Source organism: Boleophthalmus pectinirostris, unplaced genomic scaffold, assembly GCF_026225935.1.
Source record: "Boleophthalmus pectinirostris isolate CB_2022bp ecotype Guang Dong unplaced genomic scaffold, ASM2622593v1 HiC_scaffold_6, whole genome shotgun sequence".
Lineage (NCBI taxonomy): Eukaryota > Metazoa > Chordata > Actinopteri > Gobiiformes > Gobiidae > Boleophthalmus > Boleophthalmus pectinirostris.
In genome coordinates this window covers 22802648-22812943 of record NW_026571447.1, presented here as the reverse complement: position 1 = coordinate 22812943, position 10296 = coordinate 22802648, and the positions used below count along the sequence as shown (strand labels likewise).

At 41.2% G+C, this 10296-nt stretch overlaps 1 protein-coding gene across 1 annotated transcript; it reads left to right on the top strand.

Annotated features, from left to right (window-relative positions):
- Window positions 1–3279: 3279 nt before the first annotated feature.
- Window positions 3280–6740, top strand: irx1a (iroquois homeobox 1a). Its single transcript, XM_020937510.2, has 4 exons — window positions 3280–3686; window positions 4280–5357; window positions 5484–5559; window positions 6381–6740. The coding sequence occupies exons 1-4, from the start codon at window positions 3444–3446 to the stop codon at window positions 6454–6456; spliced, it is 1473 nt and encodes a 490-aa protein (XP_020793169.1). The 5' UTR covers window positions 3280–3443; the 3' UTR covers window positions 6457–6740.
- Window positions 6741–10296: the final 3556 nt, after the last annotated feature.

Here is a 10296-nt window from a genome sequence, read left to right as displayed (position 1 = left end):
AACACCAGTGGGCCGCACACTCCAACTCTAAATACTTTAGCGGCTGCGACACAGTTAGACAAGGATACATTGCACAGATGCAGAGTTGTGTTCATATTTATGACACTCACTACAGCCAATGACAGTCATTATAAACAGCAGCATATTGAGATCAATCACATTCACTTAATCTTCAGTCTTTTGAACAAAATGGCATTTGGTTTCAATGTTTAATTTGATAATCCGCGAGAAAAGCACAAAAGGGACATTCTGTAGATTCTTAACCTTTCCTCAACTTTGGTGCTCCCAGAGGCAGGAAAAGAGTATCTTTCAGCACAGTTATTAGTTCACAGAGACACCCTTGACCTCTGCGGTGGTAGCCAACTGTCAACATAAGCGGTGTTGTTGCAACGCACGCTCACTCTCAATGTCTTCCATGGGAGTCATTTAGGCCTCTTAGAAAGGAGCCGGGTCAACCGTGGATTTACTAAGTGCCACTTAGAACAACTCTGACCAATTCAGGAAGTAAAGAGCATGGACAATAGATCAGTTCACCCTGAAGAATAATCCAAACCATTTCAGCAAGAAAAGCTACAACACAGTTCATAGCCCAATAATTAATAATATCAATAATTCATTTTATTTACTGGCACCTTTCAAGACACCTAAAGACACCTTACAATAAAAGCAATAACAGCAACATACATACAGGACATATTTTAAATTACAGTATAGAATAAAAATAAAAATAATAATAATAATAAAATTCCTTATGTTGGATAAATGGTGGTTACAGTGAATATGCAAATCTGAAGAGGAGTGTTTTGAGTTGAGATTTGAAAATGTCCAAAGAGTCCAGCTGTCACAGATGGATGTGTAATGTTTTCCTGAGTTAGACGCTCTGGCCCCCACAGTTGCTCTTTTACACTCAGGACACATATCAGTATTAAGTGTGTATTCCATGTATTTCAAACTATGCAACAAGTCACGATGGAAACTGGATTTAAACATATATAATCTTTTTTTTTTTAAAATAATAATTAAATATTCAGTTAATATTGTTGCATTTGCGTTTATTTTCCATCTCAGACCACAGAATAAATAAAAAAGAATAAAGCTATGATATTTTGTATACACTATAATCACTCTTTTTGGTAATACAAATTTTGAAGAAAATAAATCCTTTGAAGTTATGTTTTGTTGTGTGTGTGTGTGTGTGTACGTGTGTGTATTTTTACTCTCATAATTCATTAAAAAAAAAAAACTGGAAAAAAAAAAACAACAACAAACTTTTAACTTAAAATAAGTAAAGTCAATCCTAAACCTAGATTCACAGGTGTGTCCTTGTTTGCAGCCAAACTAAATCTAACAAATGAAATACTTGCAATGGCGGTAGGATAAGGTGAACTTTATTTTTGTGGTAAGTTTCGTGGAGGAACATGAGTCCGCTGTGAGGACTTCGGGGAAGAGAAGGGAAGTCTGCGCGCGTCACGTACATGGCACTGACAGGCGCGCGCGAGGATAGACGTGCCGATCCAGATGGTGAAAGCCCATCTGTTTCTAGGAAATGCATCAGAAATGAACGTGTAAGGGTGGACAGCGCGTAAAGGGAGAGGATCCGGAACCAACTTTTTTCTGCTTTCCTCAGTCCCTCCTCCTGTGCGTGATATGTATGTCTGGTAGAACTAGGTGTCCCTTGCTCCAGGTAGTAATGGGACTTAAACTGCAAGAGCAGATAAATCACTTAACAATACTTTATTGCTCCAGTCTATCTGTGTTAAAACTATATAATGGCTAATTACAATTTCAAAACAAATTGAAAATACAAAATAAGCATGGACACACCACTGCATTAAAATTCGTATTATCTTTCTAAAATAATTTATAAAGTTCAATTTTGACTTTTGGACTTTCCTCTCTCGGTCTGTCATCCTAAACACTTTGCACCTTGGTCTGCGTCTTTAGACCTCCTGCACACATTTGAAGCAGGTTATCACAATTGCCATTCGTCCCCTCTTTTCTGATGTGTTTGCCAGATTACCATCAGTGCCCCTCAGATATTTTTAACAGATCCTTCGCGCGCTTCGGCAATATCCACTCGGAGCCATCTGGTGCAGATCAGAATCTCCTCTGACTTCTCTCTGGGCTGCAGTCGTTAAAGGCATTAAATCCAGATCTACAGAAAAAAGGCTCTTCTGCATTATGTGGCTGAAGGAAGAATCCACTAAATCAAATGGAACCGTGGCCCTCCCCAAAACAGCTTACGGAGGTGAGAGGAGATTTATTATTTATCTATTATTATCTTTATTTGGGTAATTGTGACTATAGTATTTTTTTCTGATTCATGACCCTGTCACAATAGATTCAACTATGTGTCAATTATTCTACAAATTATATTGTGTTCATTTGAGTATTCAAATTTAGGCAGGCTTAATTTTTAAACTGTAAAAAAGCAACTGTGCCACCAGATAATCTCCTGTTTAGCTGTTTAAATATTTAGAAAGTAAAGAAAAAATAAAAGAAAACTTATGGGCAAAATGAAAAAAAAAAAAAAAAAAGAAAAAGAAAATTACAAGTTGAAGTATGCATAGGCCTGCATAGACTATATTTTTTTAAATACTTTACTTTAGGTGGGCCTATAATTAGGCCCATTTTATATTGTATGTGTTAATTAAAATGTGTTGTTAAAATGGTGCGTTTGATACATTGTTGTTTATGCCGATTTCGTGGTCATTTTCAGCATGCGTAAAAGTGAAGATCCAGCGTCAAGTGAAAGAGCGAGCTTTAACAAAAAGCTTTCGGTAAGTTTCTAAATCCTCCGACACCAGCGGGTTAAAGCGCCGATTCCTCCGCTATAATTTCTTTAATTACGAAGAAGTGCGCGTAAAGTTAGTTCCTTCTCGTTGTTTGTGACGGGTTTACATCGCCGTGTGTCGGACAGCTGTAAAATCGTGTAGACAGGTTGTCATACAACAATCAAAGGCTTCGGTGAATGGACTCTAATGCTTGAACATTTAACATACAATAAGTCCAAACACGGGGGGAAAGAGAGGGAGAGTAGAAGCGGAGAGAGAGAGGGAGAGACCTCAGCCAATGCGCGCGCGCTCTCTTCACATTATCCACATTGCTCCAAACAAGGAGGAGCTTGCGGGCTCAAGTAGGGGATGCCAATCAAAGCATCAACTTCAAATTGTATCTGAGAGATCAGCCTGGAGACCTCAGGGCCAGGCGCGTCAGTTGGAGCGCAATTGTTGATCAGATCACATCCAACAGCGGACTTAGCACGAAAAAAACGAGTGAGGAAGCAGAGATTTAAGAGCGACTTGTTTTGACTGCATTCCACTGCATGCGTCTGCTGTGAACGTACAGCCTACGCTCCTCTTGTTTCCTCTTTCTTTTTCTCTCGCACACTTTTCCTCCTTCGCCATCGGATCATAGAGCTGTTCCAGAACAAGGCGGTGGAGATGTCTTTTCCGCAGCTCGGCTACCCGCAGTACTTAAGTGCCTCCCAGGCAGTTTACGGGAGTGAACGACCGGGAGTTCTTACACCCTCGTCCCGTGGAGGAAGCACCGAAATCGGGGGAAGTCCGTCTGCTACAGCCGCGGCTGTTACATCGGTCCTGGGCATGTACGCCAGTCCCTACGCTCACAACTACAGCGCCTTTTTACCATACACAAGTGCCGACCTGGCGCTTTTTTCACAAATGGTGAGAAAAACTTTGTTAATCCTAATGCTTTTGTTTGTCTCTAAGTGCTGACAATAACATTACGTCTGTAAATGAGTTACTGCTGGGTTAAACTGGCAACCCTTTACTCAATGTAGGTTTACATGTTTTACAAATTGTAACTTGTAAATTTACACGGTTAAAAAAAATTGGTAGGTCTATTTGAATATCCTAAAACATTAAGTTTGACAAGTAGGCTATAGGCCTACAAACCTGTTATAGTGTGTATCGCGTGTGTGTGTATGTGTGTGTATGTGTGTGTATGTGTGTGAGTGTGTGTGCTCTTACAGAATAAGCAAAGTGAGCAGAAATATCAGGTGGCCTACAAGACGTTTTTGGGCGCTCTCTCTTTTTTTCCTCGTCATAAAAAATGAAAGGTTGTGTGCAGTGTGCAGGAGCAGGTGCAGGCTTGTCGCATGTGTTGTGTGTATCAAGTTGAAGCCTAAATATGGAAAGCAAATAGTCAGGCGCAAGTTGGTTACTTTTGTAAAAATGCACATTTACATTTAAGCAACACAGCCTACATATTTGTAGGGTCAAGTCTTTTCAGTGACCATTTGTGTTTACATTTTAAGGGGTCCCAGTATGATCTGAAGGACAGCCCAGGCGTCCATCCCGCCAGCTTCGCTGCCCACACTTCTCCGGCGTTTTACCCCTATGGGCAGTTCCAGTATGGCGACCCAGCCCGGCCCAAGAACGCCACCCGGGAAAGCACCAGCACTCTCAAAGCTTGGCTTAACGAGCACAGGAAGAACCCCTACCCTACTAAAGGAGAGAAGATCATGCTGGCCATCATCACCAAAATGACCCTGACACAGGTGTCCACGTGGTTCGCCAACGCCAGGAGGAGACTCAAGAAGGAGAACAAGGTCACGTGGGGCAGCAGGAGCAAAGAGGACGAGGACGGGAACTTGTTCGGTAGCGGAGATGAGGCCGAAAAGAACGATGATGAGGAGGAGATAGACTTGGAGAGCATAGACATAGACAAAATAGACGAGAACGACGGAGATCAAAGCAATGAGGACGATGACGACAAATCGACGGAGGGCAGCAGGGAGCTGCGAGGTACTGGTGCTTCCACTGTGGAACTGGACACTTTGGACAAACGACGGGCCTTTGCCCTGCAGGCCCAGGAGGCCTTTGACAAAACTAAGAGTCCCATTTTAGTTCACCCTGGAACTAAGGACAGTCAGGACAGCAACAATAACACGCGAGTTCTTTCTCCGGACAGGCCTGGGAGCTTTTCCCTTCCTTCTAACAACAAACCTAAAATCTGGTCCTTAGCAGAGACCGCCACGAGTCCAGACAATTCCTCTCAGAAACCCACCTCCCCTTGTGCTCCCAGCGGGCCCACTCACCCATCAACACCCCACCATCAGCTCCAGACGCACCCTGCGTTTCTGTCCAACCACGGACTGTACACGTGTCAGATAGGAAAGTTCCATAACTGGACAAATGGTGCGTTTCTGGGTCAGAACTCCCTGCTAAATGTGAGGTCGTTTCTGGGAGTAAACCACCACCACAACCATCATTTGCCGAGCCAGCAGCAGCAGCAGCAGCCCACATCAGTGTTGGTGTCGCCGGTCGCAGCCGCAGCAGCGCTCAGCGGCGAGAGCAAGGGCCCAGCAGAGAGCCACAGTCCCAAGCACATAGGTAAGGAAGCACAGTCTTTGTTTACACTTTGACAATTCTGCCCATACTGTGTATGCTGTAGCTTACGTTTACACACAATAGTGCAAAGACAATTATCCACTAACCGTGTTTATAATATTTTTTTAGACCTCGACAATGTTGTAAGGTCTGATTCTCCTCCAGCACAACCACTCAAGTCTTCATTTCGTCCCCTTCATGACAGGTGAGAAAAGTTTAAACAGACTTTCTGCGGAATACACGCAAACAAGACACATGCCAACTGCTTTCAGTATTTTTATTTGTCTTATAAATAGCAATCACTGCGCCAAACATATATATACTTATTTTATTTTTTTTAAATTTTCATAATAATATTTCACGCACAAAAATGCACGCCATGTTCTTCCAAAATACATTTTAGAAACTAATGGACAAATAGGTATTTTTAATATAGGCATAATAACAACGAAAAACAACTGTAGTCCATTGTTGTAACTCTACTGAGGACAACACAACATCAATTCCATTTCGAATAAATGTATAAAAATTAATTTGCATTTGACAACTTTGAATAAAAAGATTGCCAAAAAAATAAGGCGGTTTGAAAAAAGGAATTTGTTTTGCGGTGACAGGGGTCTTGACTCTCATCCCACTCCCCCTTTAATTCGTTGCCTCTGGGGAGAATGTGGCTACTTATCAAGTCACCGAGTAAAACGCGCAGTGTCTGGGCTGTGTGCTTTTCCTAAAGACCCCTGGGAGAGCCGCAGCCCTGGGGAACGCTCTGGCCAAACAGAGAAACGGCTGCGATTCAAGCACTAGACTTGACTATGGATTTATGGAAGCACATCCATAAAAATATAAGCAGTGCGTAACGCAGCCTATTATTATTATTATTATTATTATTATTATTATTATTATTTTGTTTTATAATGGGCCATGTCTGGTTCAAATAAGAGTGTGATAAGCCGAGCAGTCGGGCTGCAGATTGAGAACTGCTGTCCAAACACTGCGGGTGTTTAACAGTCTTGTGGTTCTTTTCTGCAGATCCTCTCTGCCTGCCAGCACCAGGAGTCCAGCAGACAACACGCAACGCGTCCTCACGGCTCTGTCCTCAGCTTGACTCTCTCCCACAAAATGAACGATCAAAAAAACCCGAAACAAAACAAAAGACTGACTTTTCTCACCAGTAAAAAGGACAATGCGCAATTACACAGCGTATAGCATCGAATCGGTACAGAACAAATTGGTTAGTTTGGTAATATCCTGTGGATGGATTCTTCCTCTGTTGTTGTTTAGCCTATAATCGCGCCCATGTTATTCTCCACTTTGGCCAAACAGGCTGGAACATTTGGTAGGCTTTTTACTTTATTATTATATATAATAATTATTATTATTTTGTCTCTCCCTTGTGTTTGCTGTTCTTCCTTTATATGTAAATATCAAGTGATTGAAATTTGTAAATAGGAGACCTTGAAGGAATTTGTCCAGATCGTCTATTTTTGCCTAATAAACTAAATGAAATTATAGAGAAACTAAAAACGTGCATTATTATTATTATTATTATTATTATTATTATTATTATTATTATTATAGGTGGATTAATTTTGCAGTGGAGCAGTGGCAGTGCTGCGTCTGGAAGGGAGGCTTAATTTTATTCCATCTTTGAGCAAAGCAGCGTGGATGCATTGAGGTGCTAATAAGTGTCCAGATGGTTGCTGGTGACAGAAAATGGACAGGAGCAGCTGGGAAGGTCATTAAGTAATAATATGGGAACGCCCAGTCCAAACAAAATCAAATGGTTAAAATCTAATCTGTCAGAGAGGCAAGTCGATGTAAAGATGAATTATTAATATTTTGGTTAATAAGACGGAGATCGGTCTGTGTGTGAAGAAAGGAGGATGACACTTTTTACGGTCGTATCTGCTCGAGTCTGATAGTAATCATGGGCCTATAAAAACAGCTTCCCTTTCTTCCGTTAGATACCGACCAAAACTAAATATTGATTTAACACAAAGGCCTAATGGGGGTTGAAGCTATGGAGAAACGCCGTAAGAAGCAGTTGGTGATTATTTTTTTCCTTTATATGCGTGCTGCAGTCTTATTGTGACACATTCATTGTAAAATATATTTTTTTTGTCCTGATATCTGACTATGCAGTTACAAAAAGAGATGTTGGTATCACGTTTCATTGGCCTGAACCTGTGGAGTGGCTTAAAGGGTTTGCAATATTACAGCGACCTCCATAGGCGAAAAAGGTCATAGGCTCAAAAACACTTACAAGAATTAGACATTTCAACATTAAATGCATATTTTGGTCTATATTAGGAAAATATTAAATGAGTAGTTATTTTAAAATAATGTTTAATAAGCGCCAAGATAAAATGTACACAGTAAAAAGCTGGAACCACTGTCCAAGACTATGTTATAGGCTATTATAATATTTTTAATAGTTTAAACCATTCTAACGTAAAACAACGTGACACATGCAGAATTATAAACATTTGCATTTGCAGGATCAGCTACAGTCATGCAGCTATGAGATGTGTATTCATAGTTTAATCGTTTTTTGTTTACATTAAGCACGACCAGAATGACGGAGGGTAAAGTAAAAATATTCTGCTTCATACTTCAAAAATAAAAAATAAATAAAAAAACAACAATGGACGATTAATGGCTCAAACATGATTAACCCTCTCAATAAACCCACTGCTTTTAGGATCATAATGATAAATCCAATCTGTGCGTAAAAGGTTGGTGTGCGAATTTTAAATACCACTCCCCCTCCATCTTCGCCCCATTTACACGCGACTTCCTCTCTTGAAGTCTGCTTTTGGGGGGATAAAATTAAATAACCTCTCTCGGTGTCCCATTTATTCCTTTTGTACTGGAACAGCGTGGGGTTAGCGCCAAGGCGTTAGCTGCAGGCCATAATATTGTGTTTCCATAATATATACAAAATTATTCATTTAGTAAAGGATGTACAGCGGACTGTCTAATGGGTAATGAGCACAGTTGAAGCTGATAATTAGGCTGTCATTTTCCAACCAGTCCTCTCCTGCGCGTTCTCTTGAGTGCACGCGCAATGCCCAGGGCCACGAGACTGGAGAGGAGGGGAAAATAAAGAGCATGACACGGGGAGGAGAGCACAAATCATTTTAATAAAGCCAAAAGATTATACAAAGTGGGAGGTAGGGTAATAATGAAAGATTTTTATTTTATTTTATTACACAATCAGAAATTATTGATAGATGTGGTTGCTTAAAATGACAGCACTGTTACTTACACAATTAATTATACAGCCAATTTGATGTTTTATTGCATATAATATATATAATTTATTAGAATATATAAGCTTAAATTGTACAAGAGCAAAGACTTCAAAGAGGCTCTTCTTTTGTGAGTTCTGGACTGCTAAAATCTTGACATATGCAAATGAGGCCTTATGCAAAGACAATACATTGTTGACCCTTAAACAATTTACCATTCTGTCACTTGCTATGGCCCCCCATAATGCCAGGGTCTTTTGTTCAAGAACAAGGCGTATGTCCCTGTGCGACTGAGACGTGTCACTGCTGGGGCTGTCCATTCATTTCAGTGCGGGAACCGTGTGTGTGTGCGTGCATGTGTGTGTGGAAGAATAAAGGGGATGTATAGAGGTAACTGCATGGGGAGGAAAGTTTATCACTGTCTTGTCTTTTTGGCAGGAGCAGCCTATTCTTACAACCTTCTCGACCCCATGTAGTCCAGCAACATGGACGCCTTTGCTTTTCTCTACCCCCTTCACCTTCCCACATCACCGTTGTCTCTGCTATATCTGCCCCAGCTAATCCATTTATCTAGCTTGGTGAGTGCCGCGCCACGGTCCAGCGTTGACACAAAAGCAACATCAACAACAAGTCACCATAGAGCCAGAGAGGGGCCCCATCGCTGACTAGTTTGCCCCTGGTTTCATCCAACTCAACGCCAATGTGAACGAGAGCAGCGCTGTTGGCCACACGCTTTTATTTCACCAAGACATAGGAAAACTGTTCAAGGATTTGGAAAACAAAATTGAGATTGGAAGCGCTCCACAAGGCTACACAAATAGCAACATCAACAACAACGGGCTTATTGCTGGAGCTTGCATCTGGTTCAAGTCGTGACAACACGACCAACCTTGCAAGACCCCCATCAACAAGGAACCTGGCCACTGCTGTAGTACTCAGAAATAATCAGTGGTCACCTGTCATGTTAGCCGGCTTCTCTTATTTGCCAAAAACATTCTTGCATTTTGATCGAGCACAAAAGAGGGATGAGAGAACACAAGCCTGGAGCACAGCAAAAGTTTTTCTTGTGTATCTTGTGTGAGTGAAGAACAAAGGAAAATCCCTCTCACTTCTTTTGCAATGAGGACAATATGCTTATTTGGACCCCAGTCAAAGCACCCTGCCAAATATTGGGGCACTAATTAGCTGGCCTAATCTCGGAATATTATCGTCAAATCTGATGTATCCGAGTTGAAATGATCTATTTTAGGAGACCTGGGAGGAACATGGAAGTTCATTATTATCCTCTTGTTTGCTACATGTTTGTTGATCAAAGTTACTTCCAAGTGTCTGTTGTTGTTTAAAGGGCATTGACAGTGTCCAATACACACAGTTTCATTAATGACTGCGCAAACCAATTAAAGGAGCTCTGCCTGAGTTCTCCACAAGTCTCTCAAACACAACTATATTTAGGGGAAAAGCCTTGTGAATTTGCCCTCTCTTGTACTCACACTGATACACTTTCTTCCCATGCGCAGTAAACACACCACATGCACACACATTCTTGCAACAGTGTGCAGCGGATCAGAAATATTTTGCCTTAATTATCCTTCTGTATGGATCATGTTCTTCAGGAGGGACTGGTAATGATGGGGGTATTTATAGGCGCTCATTCCACTCTCTGTAATTATGCACAGCTCAAAATTGGGGTTTTT